At 39.6% G+C, this 18,086-nt stretch overlaps 1 protein-coding gene across 2 annotated transcripts in view; it reads right to left on the bottom strand.

The window, feature by feature from the left end:
- slain2 (SLAIN family member 2) overlaps positions 1 to 18,086 on the bottom strand; it is a 75,228-nt gene that overhangs the window by 14,485 nt on the left and 42,657 nt on the right. Inside the window, exons 4-6 of one of the 2 annotated variants that reach the window (XM_043691372.2) lie at positions 14,146 to 14,307; positions 12,359 to 12,724; positions 6,495 to 6,638 (exon numbers count right to left, since the gene is read on the bottom strand). In XM_043691372.2, the coding sequence (XP_043547307.2) occupies positions 6,495 to 6,638; positions 12,359 to 12,724; positions 14,146 to 14,307 (672 nt within the window). The remainder of the gene's footprint in view (positions 1 to 6,494; positions 6,639 to 12,358; positions 12,725 to 14,145; positions 14,308 to 18,086) is intronic. The other variant, XM_043691382.2, reaches the window with a different exon arrangement.

Below are 18,086 nucleotides of genomic sequence, written 5' to 3'. Positions count from 1 at the left end.
GCATAAGCCCTTCTTCCTGAAGAAGGGCTTATGCCCGAAAAGTCGATTCTCCTGTTCCCTGGATGCTGCCTGATCTGCTGCGCTTTTCCAGCAACACATTTTCAGCTCTGATCTCCAGCATCTGCAGACCTCACTTTCTCATCAACTTTAACTTATCAAGTTGAAAAAGCAAAATAGCTCACAGTATCTATTTTATACTCAAGAATCCAGTAAGCAGAGTGAAAACGAATTAACAAGCAATATCCATTTTACATTCTACCACCAAAAATTAACACGAGGCAACCATAATTTGGCAGGAGATCAGAGACCAAAGAGTAGATTCAGTTGAGACAAAATCAGAAATATACATGGAATTCATTAATTTACTATTTGTAAACCTCAGAGCCACAGTTTGCAGGAGGGACAGAGTGGGAGCCCCAGCTGGCCACCGGGGACAGAATGTGCTGGACAGAGGGAATGTGCACGGACTAAGTGAGAATGCAAACTCAGGGAAGCATGAACAAGAAAATGATTGTGTGTTAGGCTGAAAGCTAAATGGAGAGCTGTTCCTCCCTTTTGCAACCTATTTTTTGTTAGCCCTCAGGTCTCACACTAGTAACTTACCTTGCTTCCGCCATCCTCCCCATAACAACCCAACCGCCTCACTTCCTAATCCCCCATGGCTTCTGACCTCAGTATCTCACTGACTCCAGCCATACTCCCAGTCACCATTTATGTACTTCATGCTGCTTCAACCACAGCATAAGTGGGACATAAGCAAGCCTGTGATTGGAAAAGCTACATCTCAAGGATTTTATCCATTCTATTAGTGGAGGTGATTTTTCCCAGCTTAGCTGCCTCGATGATTGAATTTCTTGAATGTTTTGGGGACTTAAGGGTGAATTTACTTGCCTCCCTTTACATTGACATTTCTATGGCACAACGATCAAACAAGATCATGGATAACTCTCCATTCAAAGAAAAATATTATTGACGTGGCTTTCAACTAAGGGTCACAACTTCAAGCTTGTCAGCGAGAGCGCCAGGAGTGAGTCGAGAAGAAATTTCTTTACTCAGGGTTGTTAGGATTTGGAAGGCGCTGCCTGGGAGAGTGGCAAAGGTGGATTCCATAGGAGATTTCAAAAGATAGCAGGATATATATTGGTAAGTTATGAACTTAGGGGACTACAGAGATATGACTGGATAATGGGACTAACTGGGTATCTCTTTTGGCAACAGTCACCATGCGTCAAATGGCTTCCTTCTGTACTATAAAACTCTATGGCTATAATCCCTCCACTCCCTCATCTTTTCTACCAGTATGGCTCCCTCTAGCACTTGCACATTTGGAAAGTTTCCTTCTTGTCATTAAATGTCAGGACTAAACAGTCTTGTCAGTTATTAGTTTGAACAAGGATTTTCCAAAGTCACTGAAAAACTTATGTATACAACTAAAATGGAATAGGTTAAAAAGAAAACAGGAATTAGCACTTTCCACTAAATTACTCAAAAGGAGGCTTGAATATGACCTTGTTAGTACAATTACATAGATTTTAATAGAGAAATAGGCCATTTAGCTCAACAAGTCTATGTTGATGCTTCTGCTCCACACAAGTCTTGCCAGTCTACTTCTGCATATCCCATCAACATATCCTTCAGTTCTTTTCTCTCCCTCGTTTATTCTATTGTGGTTGTACACCTCCATCCCCCGTCACGAAGGACTCAAAGCCCTCCGCTTCTTTCTTTCCCGCCGTACCGACCAGTACCCTTCCACAGACACCCTCCTTCGACTGACTGAACTGGTCCTCACCCTGAACAACTTACATCGATGACTGTATCGGCGCCGCCTCGTGCTCCCACGAGGAGGTTGAACAGTTCATCCACTTCACCAACACCTTCCACCCCAACCTCAAATTCACCTGGACAGTCTCAGATTCCTCCCTCCCCTTCCTCGACCTTTCTATTTCTATCTCAGGCGACCGAATCAACACGGACATCTACTACAAATCAACTGACTCCCACAGCTACCTGGACTACACCTCCTCCCATCCTGCCCCCTGTAAAAACGCCATCCCATTCTCCCAATTCCTTCGACTCCGCCGCATCTGCTCCCAGGAGGACCAGTTCCAAAAACGCACATCCCAGATGGCCTCCTTCTTCAAGGACCGCAATTTCCCCCCCGACGTGGTCGACGATGCCCTCCACCGCATCTCTTCCACTTCCGGATCCTCCGCCCTCGAACCCCGCCCCTCCAACCGCCACCAGGACAGAACCCCACTGGTCCTCACCTACCACCCCACTAACCTCCATGTACAGTGCATCATCCGCCGCCATTTCCGCCACCTCCAAACGGACCCCACCACCAAGGATATATTTCCCTCCCCTCCCCTATCAGCATTCTGTAAAGACCACTCCCTCCGTGACTCCCTCGTCAGATCCACACCCCCCACCAACCCAACCTCCACTCCCGGCACCTTCCCCTGCAACCGCAGGAGGTGCAAGACTTGCGCCCACACCTCCCTCCAAGGCCCCAAAGGAAACTTCCATATCCGCCACAGATTCACCTGTACCTCCACACATATCATCTATTGCATCCTTTGCACCCGATGTGGCCTCCTCTATATTGGGGAGACAGGCCGCCTACTTGCGGAGCGTTTCAGAGAACACCTCTGGGACACCCGGACCAACCAACCCAACCACCCTGTAGCTCAACATTTCAATTCCCCCTCCCACTCCATCAAGGATATGCAGGTCTTTGGACTCCTCCATCGTCAGACCACAGCGAAACGACGATTGGAGGAAGAAAGCCTCATCTTCCGGCTAGGAACCCTCCAACCACAAGGGATGAACTCGGATTTCACCAGTTTCCTCATTTCCCCTCCCCCCAGCCTGTCTCAGTCAAATCCATCAAATTCAGCACCGCCTTCCTAACCTGCAATCTTCTTCCAGACCTCTCCGCCCCCCACCCCAGTCTGACCTATCACCCTCACCTTGACCTCTTTCCACCTATCACATTTCCGACGCCCCTCCCCCAAGTCCCTCCTCCCTATCTTTTATCTTAGCCTGCTGGACCAACTTTCCTCATTCCTGAAGAAGGGCTAATGCCCGAAACGTCGATTCTCCTGTTCCCTAGATGCTGCCTGACCTGCTGCGCTTTTCCAGCAACACATTTCCATCTGATCTCCAGCATCTGCAGACCTCACTTTCTCCTTGTTTATTCTACCCTTAGTTAGATATTATTCTCAACTTATTAATATGGTTGCAAAGTTTACATTCTTGCTACTCCTGAGTAATGCAATTTCTCTTGAATTATTTACAGTTTGTATTTATAGTTACTTTACATTTATGGTCCTGTATTTTGGGTTCTCTGTCCATCGAATCAAACAACTTTGAATTTTAAACACCACTATTAGTTACCTCACAGACTTCTCTCTTCTACTGAAAAGAAACTCTGCTGAGTATTAACTACAGATACATGTGCCATGTCTGTTTTGGTTTCAACCTTCTAAATCTTTTTGTGCACTTCTTTGGGCTTATATACTTCTTTCATAATATGGAGACTAAAAGTGAGGAAAAACACACCAAGTGTGGATAACCAAGAGTCTTTTTAATTGAATCCAATTTCCCTGCTTTTGAAACATATTCTTCTGCGGCTGTGAATATATTATGGCTTTGATAACCTGGCTGCAAGTTGGAACAGCTTGTGAATCTAGATCCCTGGACTTTATACTTCGGCCTCTTTCAGACTCGCCTTCAAAGGAGCAGATGGCCACCTCACTCTTCTTACCAAAACACATTCTCTCATAACCATACTGAAATTAATTTATCATTTACACACCCATTTTGCAAGTAGCTAATGTCATCTTGTACCTGATTGCAGTTTTCCTCAGTATTGACTATATCCCACAATTTGGCTTCACCTGCAACTTTTGATATTGTCCTCTGATTCTTGAGTCCCAATCATTTATAATCACAGGAAACATGAGAAGGCCATTCAACCCATGAAACTCACCGCCATTCAACAAGTTCACGGCTGATCTTTCATCTCCTGCCATATTCCTGCTCTCTCCTTTCCAGAAAGGAAAGGATTTCTTTTGTAAACGTATTCAGTGGTATAGTCTCCACAGCTTTCTGCAGTAGAGACTTTCGCAGGTCTACCACTTTCAGTGAGGAAGTTCCTCCTATCTCAGTCTGAAAAGGCACACTTTGCATTCCAAGATCTTGACCCCCTTGTTCTGAATCACACGGCTGGGGAAACAGTCCCTGCATCCAGTCTAAAGTCTGTGATTTTATTTGTTTTAGTGAGACCCCCTCTTATTCTTCTAAACTCCAGTGAGTACAGTCCAGATGACCCAATCACCCCTAACATGACAAACCTGCCATTATAGGAATCAGTCTGGCGAACCTTTGCAGCATCCATATATGGCAATACAGTAAACGTTATTTGAGCCAGCACATTATGAACTGGCATTTTAAATAAACCAGCAGAAATGATATACTTCAAATACTGTGATCAAGTAGTCATTTTAGAGTGCAAGTGAGAAGACTCTTTACTATAAGTTTTACTTCAAAACAAAAGTTATTTAAGCGATTTATGATATAAAAAAATGTATGACAGTGATATATATAAAAACGTTTCTATTACTTAATGCGTGTTTTTACATCAATTATGGGGACCTCTGGAATATTTGATCAACCAGCACTCCTGGTTCGACTAATGCTGGTTTATAAAAAGTTCACTGAATATATTTTCTTAGGCAAGTTGATTTAAACAGAACGCAACACCACAGGTGTGGCCTCACTCGTGTTGCAGAAAGTCGCACTCCCGCCTATACACAAATTTTCTTGTGATGACAGCATACATAACATTTGCCTTCCAAAGGGTTTGTTGCACCTGCATGATTGTTTTGTGACATGTGCAAAGACATCCACGTTCCTTTGTGCATCAAGTTTTCCTAACCTATCACCATTTAAATAATGCTCTACCATTCCGTTCTTCCTACTGAAGTAGATAACTTCATAATTCTCCATACTGTACCTGCCCATTCACTCAACTTATCTACATTACTGCCTCATCACCATTCACAATCCCACCTTGTCAGTAAACTTTGAAATATTACTTCAGATTCCCTCAACCAAATTGTTGGTATATATAATGAATAGCTGGGGCCGAAGCACTGGTCCCTGAAGCAAACCTCCAGTTGTCATTCCATTCTTTAAAAAAAAATCAATTTATTGCTACTGTTTCCTATCTACTAACCAATTCTTAATCCTTTCCAGTACATCACCCTAAACCCGTCCTTTGACTTTGCATAATAACCACTTTTATGGGACTTAATCAAAGTTTTCTGAATATCAAAAGACACATTTGCTGGTGCTCTCTTATTGATTTCTTTTCAAAACATTCAGTAGATCTTCCACTTTGCAATCTGACAAGACTCTTCCAGAATCTACAGAATTTTGGAACATGCCAGTAATGCATCTACGATCTCCAAACAGTCTGCTCTAGCATCCCTGGTTTTAGATTATCAAATTATTACTTTCAGCCCCTTTAATTTCTCCAGCATAATTTAAAAAAAAATTACTTTCAGCCAATTCTTCCTTCTAAATAGACCCTTCTTTTCCTAACATTTCTGAGAAATGTGTGTCTTCTTAGGCAAAGACAAAACTAAAGTTCTAAAGTATTTGTTTAGCTGCCTTGTCATTTCCTTGTTCTCCATGATCAATTCTCCCATTTCAGACTGTAAGTATTCCACATTTATCTTCATTAATTTATTTTTCATTTATTTAGAAAAGCTCTTAGTGTACATTTATGTTCCTCGTTTACTCTAATACTGTTTATTCTCCTCCATCAATTACTTGGTCATTGGTGGTCCTTTGCTAAATTCAGAAAGTGACAATAATGATTACAGCAAGTGGGAGGTGATGGCATAGTGGTAATATCAATAGGCTAGCAATGCAAGACCCCAGACTAATATTCTGAGGGCATGGATTTAAATCCTACCACGGCCGATGTGAAATTTTAATTTAATATATAAAAAACTGGAAGTAGTAGTTAGCGTTGTGGTGACCATGTAACCATTGCCAACTGTCAAAAAATATTCACTAGTATCTGCTGGAGAGGGAAATATGCTGCTCTTACCCAGTCTGGCCTATGTGACTCCATACCCTAGCAATGTAATTGACTTTTAACTGCCCTCTGAAATGGCTTAACAGTCTTATAAGTTGGTTCAAGGGCAATTAGAAATAAACAACAAATGCTCTAAAAGTTGTATCTCAACTGCTTCCAGACAATAGAGACTATCCAGTGATGACCCCACAATTCAACGAATGAAAAGTAGTATCACTCACTATCTTCTGCTGGTCTCTCTTTAATGCCAGTCTCTATTTTCTATATTCTAGCCAGTTTACTTTTATAGCTGCTTGTTGCTTGATTTTACAAGATTTGATTTTACTTTATTGAATTTTGTTGAAATTCCATGCATAAACTTGTTTAGACTTTAATTTAGACTTACTCGCTGATGCTTGTTGCTGAATTCGGGGTATTCCCCCATTTGGCACTTGTAAATTAGAGTCACAACTTCTACTGTTTTTAACAGACTCTGCTGACTGTATATTAGATGTCCTGAATAGATTTGGAAGACTACGTCTCAACTTTTCTACAACAGAAAAAAAGATAAAATGACACAGGTTAGTCACCTATAGTATAAGTGAGCCTGCAATCTAACATGTCAAAGAAACTGAATTTTTTAAAAATTACTGATTAAAAAAAATCTGTAATCCAAAGGCTCACAGAAGATGCACTCACTTTAAAAAACATAAAATAATGGTAATTCCATTGTGTGGAAAACAGCGAAGAAAATTTTCATTGAGCAAATAATGTCAGTCATACTATAAACGCTATCAATGTAAGTTTATTGTTATTTCATGGATCAAATTTCTCCTACAGAAGAAAATTTGAACAAAATCCAAACTTTAGGATGTTAACGAATGGAAAGAGGGTCAAAACTGGTTAAAAGCTGACTACTGATACCAAACAACAGTAAGCATTTACAAAAAACTTAAGTTGAAAATTTTTTCTTCTTTAGCATAGTGGCTATTTGGAACAATGTTCTAGCAAAAGAAATCGATGAGATATTAATTTATTCCAGATAAAAGAAATACCTGGAGACTTTAGCATATCTCAATTTTGAAAATAAATCAACAACACTCCTGGCATTTTTTGCCACAGAAAGCAAAGACGAATGACACAGAAGAAATTCCCCATCTCCAGCTCGAATGAGAGACACATTATTCTCAAATTGTGGTTCCAGTTCGAGATTTCTCCACAACTAATCACCTACTCTGTCAAGCATTTTTAGAATCCTGTATGTTTCACGATCACCTCTAATTCTTCCACACTCCAATGAGTTTATGCTGACCCTGCTCAACATTTCCTTCTTGACAATCCTTTCATCCCAAGAATTAACCTAATGAACCTTCTCTAAACTCCTCTCAATGCAAGCATGCTCAAGGAAGGAGATGAAAACTGTACACGTTCTCTAGACACAATATGAGCAATGCTTTTGTCATTGATATGGATTTCCATTCTGGATTACATTTAATCTCTATAGCATTGTTTGTATTTTCTTTCTATTTAATATAATTCTTAACTTCCCTTGTTAGCGACAAATAAACTCTGTGAGAAGGGTGCACCCTCAATGGAATATACATTTGTGTGTTGGAATATCTTAAATGTGTGTCATTGCTCCTCAAATGTCTCACTTAAAACTTATTTTGCCATTCAACTTCAGCCAATTCTGTCTTTGTACCCTTGTAGTTACCTTTAATTTAAGACTTCAGTTTCAGCTTTACATTAACAACTGTGTTAATCAGAAATGAACTGGACTAGCCATATCAATACTGTGGTTAACAACAACAGATTAGAGGTTAAAAATTCTGTGCCCATTCATTCAGTCATCCCCTGTCTCCCCAGTGTCTGCTCATCATCCACAAGTCACAAAACAGAGTTTGCTGGAAAATTCTCCAATAGTCTGGATGGTGCCGTTCCAACAACACAACAGGCTTGACACCACCCAAGGCAAATCATTCTGCTTGGTTGGTTTCCTGGTCATGACCTTCAACTATTATTCCTTTTGCTACTGACTCTCAGCAATGTACCATCTGCCAGATGCACTGCAATAACTCAAGGTTCCTTGGCCAGCACTTTGCAAACCAGTGTCCTCTACCCAGATGGACAAGGACAGCAGAAAAATGGGAACACCACTGCCTTCAAAGTTCTCCTCCAAGTCATATGTCCAGCTTGACTTGGAACTGTAGTGCTGTTCCTTTGCTATCACTGGGCCAAATTCCAGGAACTCCCTTCCTAACAGCACTCTGGGTGTCCCTAGAAGGATTGCTTCTCACCACCGCCTTCTTCAGAACAACTGGGGATAGTCAATAAAAGTGCTGGCATAGCCCAAGACACCCATAGCCCATGAACAAATTGAAGCAAGAAAAAAAACAGTATTCAGGCAAAGCATTTTTAATTTTGTCTTTTACCATTTCAACCTCCTTCATTATTTGTTGGGGCACTCTTATGCCTGTGTGCTTTTCTTTCCTGTTACTTACTGGCTTTTATTTGTCTCATTTCTACCCTGCACTATTGCTTTGTCCTTGCTTTACAACTTTCCAAATCTGTGTGGGTGGCACATCGATTAGCACTGCTGCATCACAGCGCCAGAAACCCGGGTTCAATTCCCACTCAGGTGACTGACTGTGTGGAGTTTGCACATTCTCCCAGTGTCTGCGTGGGTTTCCTTTGCCTGCTCCGGTTTCCTCCCACAGTCCAAAAATGTGCGGGTTAGGTGAATTGACCATGCTAAACTGCCCGTAGTGTTAGGTGAAGGGGTAAATGTAGGGGAATGGGTCTGAGTGGGTTGTGCTTCGGTGGGTCGGTGTGGACTTGTTGGGCCGAAGGGCCTGTTTCCACACTGTAAGTAATCTAATCTAAACTCCCATGGCCACTAGATTCAAAACCCTATCCATGGATCCAATTATACAAGGTTCTGGTGATGCCATTCCAAACTTGCAGTTTCCTCTTACTCTTACTGCAGTACTGTTACTAGTGCCCTACAAATTAAAACTGAATTTCTCCCATACCAGTATTAGCCACAACTCAACTGACCTTTTTTTAAACCAATGCCAATTCGTTCATGGCTTGGGTAGTAATCCAGAGACTATTAACTTTGAGGGTCTGATTTTAAATTTAGCTTCTAACTGCCCTATCGCATGGAGTACAATTCCTGTCCTTTTCCTGTCTTTATCATTATCATGGTCCACATGAATTTCAAACTGCAGACTGTTCCCACTCGAAGTATAATGCCCTTAAACCCCTGTGACAGACATATACTCTAGTCTTCAGTACATATACTCTGGTCTCGTATTGTCTATGCTATTCCAGATTAGAGCTGCATTTATTTACTATCCTGATTTGAACAGCCCCCTGCAGCATGGTGCTGTGGTCAATTTGCTCATTCTCTCTATGCCTTTTTGGCTAAACTGTCAGAAGCTGTCAGAACACTGAGACACTTAGACAATTGCAAAGGTTCCTATTTTGTTGCCTTCTGGATCCCCATACCAATCACTCTGTAGTAACTCCTGAGAACTAATCTGAACTACCCAACCCAACTGATATGACTGTCTTTAATAGTAAATTGTCAAGGTAACATTCTTGCAATCTTATGTATCATAGTGTCTGAAGTTTAAAACTCAGCTCAACAACTCAGAGCTGATGCTCCTTCAGCTGCAATGACTTAATGGAAACATTACTGTTCAAGATCACATAGGTCTCCACCTGCTACAGCTTCAACATATCTTCCGGTCTGTCACCTTGATCACTTTATTCAGCTAACTAGATTAAGTTTAGAAATATTACTCAACAAACTATTCTTTGTAATTATATAATTGCTAAGCTGCATAATATAAATTTATTACAACTCTTACAGCTCTCCAATAAGTTTAAACTACCGCAGAGTTTAAAAAGAGAATAAAAACTTGAAACTCACGAGCAAATTATCTACCTGCTCACCTAATTAATGCCTCCATACTTCAGCTTACATGAAGCATGATCTTGGGCTCTCTCTTGAAGGCCTCCTTATATTATATCAGAACAGTATAACCATCCTCACAGCACCAAATTTCCTCATTAATGCAAATTCTGAGTTCAGCACCTCACCTTGCTACAGTCTTGAGTTGGACTTCATGCTTGTTTGCTTGGTGTGGTAATAAAACTTTGTATTTCTACCAGCCAAAATTTAAGTGAGCTGAAGCATTGCTGGGAAGGCAACTAGTTCTAAATAGCTATCAAATTAAATGACCATAGTGGTCTCACTAGGGAGCTGATTTACCAAGATGCAGACTAAATTATAAATAATCAATAATCAAATGGTATCTGTAATACAGGATATTGGAAAAGCTAGAACTGTCATATTACACTGATTAAGTCATTATATAGATCTTTTCAGTTGACTTGAGAAGATTGCAAAAGTGAAATTGATGCTTTTGTGAGCTATTTCTATGAATGGAGCCATGGTAGATAAGTGAAAGTAAGGATATGGATTAGTCATGACCTAACTGACTAGAAGAACATGCTCACAAAGCTGAACAGTCTTCCTCCCTGTCTATAGTTCACAACTTTCCATCAGATGGAGTATTTCACTCAGCAGATGAGAAACATATTTAACAGACTAAATGGACTACTTTTTTTCCCTGGAAAGGTCAAACATCTTATTAGGAAATTTTGTTTTTCATGATTTTTGCAAGTATTAAGAAACAAAGGCTAGTGTTTTCACTAGAACATTTTTGTACTGAAATGCTCGACATTTAAGTTATATTAGTAGGGGTAATGTCATTGAACTAATAAATTAGAAGCCCAGGCTAATGGATCTGAGAGCATGAATTCAAATTCCACCATGGTAACTGGTATTTAAGACTATAACACCATAAGACATGAGCAGAAATTAGACCCAGCGCATCTGCTCTGCCATTCAATCATGGCTGATAGTTTTCCCAATCTCATTTTCCCGCTTTCTCCCTGTAATCTTTGATCCCCATGGCAATCAATAACTTATTTGTTGCTGTTTAAATATACTCAATAACCTTGACTCCACAGCCTTCTGTAGCAATGAATTCCACAGATTCCCCACTCTCTGGCTGAAGAAGGTTCTCCTTATCTCCGTTCTAAAGGGTCTTCCCTTTATTTGAAGGTTTGCCCTCGGGTCCTCGTCTGTTCTGCCAACGGAGACATCTTCCCAATGTCCACTTGGTCCAGGTTGTTCAGTATTCTATAAATTTCAATCAGATTTCCCCTCATCCTTCTAAACTTCAGAGTTTGGTCCCAGAGTCCTCAAACGTTCTTCATACGTTAATACTTTCATTCCTGGGATCATTCTCATGAACTTCTTCTGGATCCACTCCAGGGCCAACATCTTTCCTGGAGGTATGGGGCCCAAAACTGCTCACAATACTCTAAATGTGGTCTGCCCAGAGCCTTATAAAGCCTAAGTACATCCCCTGCTTTTATATTGTAGTACGTTTGAGATGAATGACAACATTACATTTGCATTCCCAACTACCAACACAGCCCGCAAATCTACCCCAAGAGAATCCTGGACTAGGCCTCCCAAGTTCATTTGCACTTCAGATTTCTGAATTTTCTCCCCATTTATAATATAGCCTATCCTTCTATTCTTTCTATTAAAGTGCATGACCTCATACTTTCCCATGTTATACTTCATCTGCCACTTTTTCACCCACCCTCCTAACCTGTCTAAATCTTTCTGCAGCCTGCCCGCCTCCTCGATACTACTTGCCCCTCCACCTTGTAACATCTGCAAACTTAGCCAGAATGCCCTCAGTTCCTTCATGTCAACTTCAATTAATAAATTTGGAATATTCAGCAAGTTTCAGTGGTACTATGATGATCCTAAAACAACGGTCATTAATTGCTGTAAAAAAAAAAATCTATCTGGCTCACTAACATGGTTCACAGAAGGAATTCTTAACTAGTCTGGCCTACTTATGACTGCACTGCAACAATATCATTGACACTCAAATGTTCTCTGAAATGACAGAGTAAACTACTCACCAAGTTCAAGGGTAACTAGGAATCGGCAGTAAATGCTGGTTTTGTCAGTTCAATGAAACGTTCATCTCACAAAAGAAAAACAATCAACCTATCTATAATTGTACATGAACATGGAAAGCGAATAAACTGAGTGCATCTCCAAAAAAAACATGTAATTTCAATTTTATTGATGTAACTTAAATCAATACAAGTATATCAAATTATGTAGTATTTATGATTAATTTCAGTATCACTCTACTGCCAGTCACTTACCTTCATTTTTTACAATATTACACTGAAGGTCTGTCGCATGGCCTTGCAAGGAAAGACGAGGCTGCTGTAGACGACTAATCATAGGCTGTGGAGAAACAGATGCTCTCCCATAATCTAGGCTCCGAGCAGGAGAACGTGAACGTGGCGAGTTCCGAGGTGAGTGTCTTGGTGAAGCTCGAGGAGTGTGCCGTGGAGATGGAGTGAATCGGGTCAAGGGAGGTTGTTGTGGGTGAGGAACACATTCTTCTTCATCTTCTAAACTCTGAACGTCAAACTCTTGATCACTGAATGTGCCTCGTCTCAGGGAATGGCAGGAAGAACCTGAACTACGTCTTGAGGTACTGGCTTCATATTCCTGTCTGAGACCTCAGAATGACAGAAGTAGAGAATAACTAAGTTATCGCATTAGGAGGATTAATAAAACTAAAACTTTACCTAATTTGATATTTCTGAAAATTGAAAATTAGAATGAAACGGTATGCAAGGATATGAGCGCTGCTTAAATACACGAGAACATACTATTTCAAATTCATTATTCGTAGCTTAGGTGAACGAGCAAAATTGTGACGGAGGGAGTTCAACATCAGCAAGTGTGAGGTTATCCATTTACGACCAATAAAGGATAGATCAGGGTACTTTCTAGATGGTATGAAGTTAAATACAGTTGATGTTCAAAGAGACTTCAGGATTAAGGTGAGTAGACGTTTAAAAAATGCCATGAACAGGCCCAGAAAATAATCAAGAAAGCTGATGGAATGCTAGCCTTTTTTTTTTAAGATTAGATTACTTAGTGTGGAAACAGGCCCTTCGGCCCAACAATTCCACACTGAACCTCCGAAGAGCAACCCACCTAGACCCATTCCCCTACATTTACCCCTGCACCTCACACTACAGGCCAATTCACCTAACCTGCACATCTTTGGACTGTGGGAGGAAACCGGAGCACCCGGAGGAAACCCACGTAGATATGGGGAGAATGTGCAAACTCCACACAGACCTGAGGTGGGAATTGAACCCGGGTCTCTGGCGCTGAGGCAGCAGTGCTAACCACTGTGGTGCCACTGTGCTGCCCACATATCTAGAAGACTGGAGCATAAAGGACACAGAAGTTATTCTGCAGTTATACAAAACTATGGTTAGACCCTGTTTGGAGTACTGAGAGCAGATCTGGACATCACACCTCAGGAAGGATATATTGGCCTTGGAAAGAGTACAACATAAGTTTGCAAGAATGAGATCTGGACTTAAGGGGTTTAGTCATGAGGAAAGATTATACAAATTAGGCCAGTTTTCTTTCAAACTTGGAAGGTTAAGGGGTGATTTGATCAAAGTCTTCAAGATATTAGGAAATACAGAAAAATACAGGATAGATAAAAGAAACTATTGCCACTGGCTGGGGATAGGGGGCACAGAACTAGGGGGCACAGTCTGAGAATTAGACCTGGACTGTTCACAAAAGATGTTAAGAAGCACTTCTTCACACAAAGTGGTAGAGGTTTGGAATTCTCTTGAATGGATAGTGGATCAGCTGTTAAGTTTAACCTGAGATAGGTTTTAAGCAAAGGCACTTGTCATAGAGATATAGGCCTTTTTCATGCTGCAGACCTCTGTAACTACCCTTAACATTTCTTACATATAATGTCTGCACAAAAAGCATCTTTTGAGTGATTTCATTACATCAAAAAGTGCTAGGAGATACTCATCACAGAGTCCATAATTATATTTAACGTTTTTTAAACAAACTTAAATTTTGCAGAATTTACATTTAATATTAGTTCAATACTTACTTTCTTCCTGCATCCGAGCTAGGATTTGTACATCTGTGACATCAGCAAGCTTGTAACCAGATCCCAATGAATCTTCATCTACTTCTGAAGCACTTAGTTCACTATCCACAGACGATGGAGGGCTAATGGGAGGATTCTGGTCTGCAGAGCCTTTAAAATGACCTAATATGGATAAGAGGATGAAGTTGCCAATTTGATTTTGCTATATAGTTGTGATTCTTAATATCTGCTATAGCTGATAACATTTACAATGTTCTTGCTAATGACAATGAAGGAATGATACTATTCAGTACAGAAACAGGCAAGGAAGAGGCTTGCATAATTAGCAATATCTAATAACTTTTCTACAATTCTGCAGTGTGTTAGATAATGAGGAGAGATCACATAAATCAGATTTGTATTCCATGGATTGCAGAAGGTTAAGGCACAAGTTCCCACTTCCTAAGCTGTGCGACCATTTAGCCATGCATCAAATGAAGTGTATAGGATTATGAATTACATACACAGCACATGCAGTATTCTGCTGCTCTACTAGTTGTAGCATAGGAAACATGGGTCGGCAATTTGGCCCTCAGGCCTTCTCCACCATGTAGGTTTATCAATCATTTCTTTCATAAATCCATATAGACTTTCCCTAGTCCCAGCATTAATTTCTGAAATATCACATTCATTATAACAGATTCTAGCATTGCCCCTGCTACGGACGTCAAGGCCCGTTTCCTCTTTCCTTTTTTGAAAAATAGTACGATTACATTTGTTACTTTGCTATTTGCACGAATTGATCCACAATCTATAAAGTTTAGGAAGACAATCAATCAGCAAAGCACTATTTCTTCTACTTTCTGGGATACTGATCATTGGCTCAAGAGGATTAATCAAGGCTAGTCCTGTTAATTCCTCTAGTATATTTTAAAAAATACTAATTTCTCATGAGTTTACTTCTATTTTCTCTATTTTTTAAAATCAGTTTTTAATAAAGTCTTCATTGAGTGTATTCTAAAATGTACCCAGACCTCCAGCTCTTCACACACTTTGTGGCAATTTGATAAGTCAATTGATGAGTCATGAAGATGGGAAGACACATTGCAGGTTTGACATTTATGCCTAAATGAGACCAACCAGACCTCATTACAACAGTTAAGCGGATTGCAGCTCACTCTATGGAAGAACAGAATGAGACAGAGCTCTGGAAGTGAGAAATGGTAGAGAAACCTGTTCAGTACTCACACCAGATTCTGTTTCACTAACATCTCAATAAGTTTACAGTAACTGCTACTTAAACTCAAACTGGAATTTTGATAGCTCCAGGAATAAGCTATCATACAGCTAAGTTTAAATTAAATCAACTTCTAAATCCTCTTCAGGGTTTTATCCCAATATTTCTGTGAGTATCACAAATTTCTTATTCTAAATTAATCCGGTTTTATAATAATCTCCACTTCTGAGGAGGACTGCTTTACCAGTATTTCTACGCAAGAATTTCAGAGTAAGAGTAAAACTGAAATAACAAACATCTTCTTAGTTATGGATGCTTCCCTTAAGTTTAAAAAACTCAGTCTAAAGATTCCAGCAGCAAACTTGCTGGGTCTTAAAACCCTGAAGTAAACAAAAAATTATTATATTGCCAAAGTACCCACCTCAAACTTTATAAAAAAGAGAGATCACTATGACTACACGGAAAATACCTATGTTACTAAATCAAAATTCAAAGTACAACATTAGAATGAATATTAATATAAATCGCTTCCACTCAAAAGAATGAAAATATACTTTAAAGAGGAATTATGTTCATTAGACATCTTAGTACCAATTCTAAGTCAGCCAAACAATAAGGACATGCTAACATTAAATACACAGCAATCATCTTTCCATAAGCTCGCCTGTACCAAATAACTCCTCCAGTTTAAAAAAATACTCTTGATAAAGCATCTGCAATGACATTTTCTTTGAACGTTTTCAATTTATATGGTTGGAGAATTAAACTATCTTACCCCAAACCATTTGAAGAAAAAAGAACCAAGGCAATGTGGTCTGTATAAATATCAGATTATTCCATGCTGTCACTAATGTAGATTTCAAAATGATGTATAACCTGCACAAATCTCTGTCTCATTTCCAATGGCTGAGTATTTTGTTGACATGCAGTCATTCTTTTTTAAAAAAACATACCCGAGAGGCTATTCAATCTTCATCTCATCTTGCAGTAAAACGACTCCTGCATGTTGCTGGCATCAACAGCCAATGTGAATGGCTTTACATAAATTGGTACATATGAAACTGGCAGAGTTACCAGTACTACTTTTAAAACTTTTAATGGCAGTTTAACTCTGTCATCTATTCAAATGTCCTGCCATTTTTAAATAGGTCCATTAAGGATGCTAAAGCAGTGAAGAAGTTTGGGAAAAAAAAAATCACAGAACCCACTCCCACCAGTATAATAAAGATTTTCATGTTTCATATTAGGTACAGGAAAGCCCAAAATAGAGAAGCAAGGCTGCAGGCTAAATGCTGTTTGGCCTTCTTCCACATTACAACCCAAACAAGTCACCTTGGCAAATTCACAATTTGTAGAAATTTTATAGTCAAGTTGACTTTTTGTATCCAGTTTAAAATAATATAGAGTAAATGTTATTCCCAAGTTTGGCCAAACCAACCAGATTGTCAATGTAAACAGCACAATTATAAAGTCTCAGTACTTTATTGGTTAATGTTGAAACTTTGCTGGTGCATATTTTATCCCAAAAAGGCATGAATTTGCACTGATAAAGCCCACCCAGTGTTATAAAAGCTGAAATTTATTTTAATTCTCTCAGTTAAAGGTGCTTGCCAATATACCACTTTAGCAAGTTGACTCGAGACACACATCTGGCATGTATAATTCATTAAATAAAGTCTTGCTATAGAATGAGATTGCCTGCATTACCACGTTGACTTTATGATAATTAATTACTAAATATTTGGCCCAACCAGTTTCAACACATTGATAAGTGGACACCAGCTACTTTGACTTGGTTCAATAATATCACTGTCCATCACAAACTTCATTTCTTCTCTCATCTGAGCTAACGTTTTGTGATTCTTTATAGGTAATGCATTCCATTCAACAACATCACGAACAGCTAAAAACATCTCTCCTGGCATTTTCCACAAACTGGTTTATAATTCTACAGTAGTCTTTTTAAGATAACGTGATATTTTTCAGTAGGGTAAACCATGATGCTAATTTTTAAGACATGCATGTTTTCAATTGCTTGTTGGAGGATTTGTTCTCCAATTAGTCAGTTTCTATTTTGGTCCCAATTCTTTCACTATTACAAGAGCACTTTCCTTTTGACTATCATCTCCATCATAATTTCATTTCAATGTGTTAACATGACATGTTCAGGAACTCTCACTCATTTAAAGTATTCACTTTTTTTACCTCATTGAATTTGTTCTGATTTGAGAAGGTCCAATGAATCTTGCTTTTAATGCTTCTTCCAAGAAGGTTAACAAGCATCAACACTTTGTCTCCTATAGAAGAACTTCCAACATCGGTCTGTTTGCCTGGTCTAGTTTTCATTATTTGTTGGGTCTCCTTCAAATGTTTATCAGTCAACTCATGAATTGATTAGTTTCTCCTGGAATTTGAGACATGGATTGGAAGTGCAGTTTTGGAGTTTTGGGTAATTAACTTTAATTAGTTTTAAGCGATTGTCTCACCTCATGTCCAGAAATTAGTTCAAAAGGACTAAATCATGTGCACACATAGTTAAAAATCTACCACCTGATGAAGGAGCGACGCTCTGAAAGCTAGTGTGCTTCCAATTAAACCTGCTGGACTATAACCTGGTGTTATGTGATTTTTAACTTTGTACACCCCAGTCCAACACTGGCATCTCCAAGTCATGTGCATACATAAGTAGCCCACATGATGGCAAATAGTAACAATGAAATTCCCA

Source organism: Chiloscyllium plagiosum, unplaced genomic scaffold (assembly GCF_037043375.1).
Source record: "Chiloscyllium plagiosum isolate Xiang-an unplaced genomic scaffold, Cpla_swu_hap1 HiC_scaffold_1, whole genome shotgun sequence".
NCBI lineage: Eukaryota > Metazoa > Chordata > Chondrichthyes > Orectolobiformes > Hemiscylliidae > Chiloscyllium > Chiloscyllium plagiosum.
This window is presented reverse-complemented; position numbering and strand designations above follow the sequence as displayed.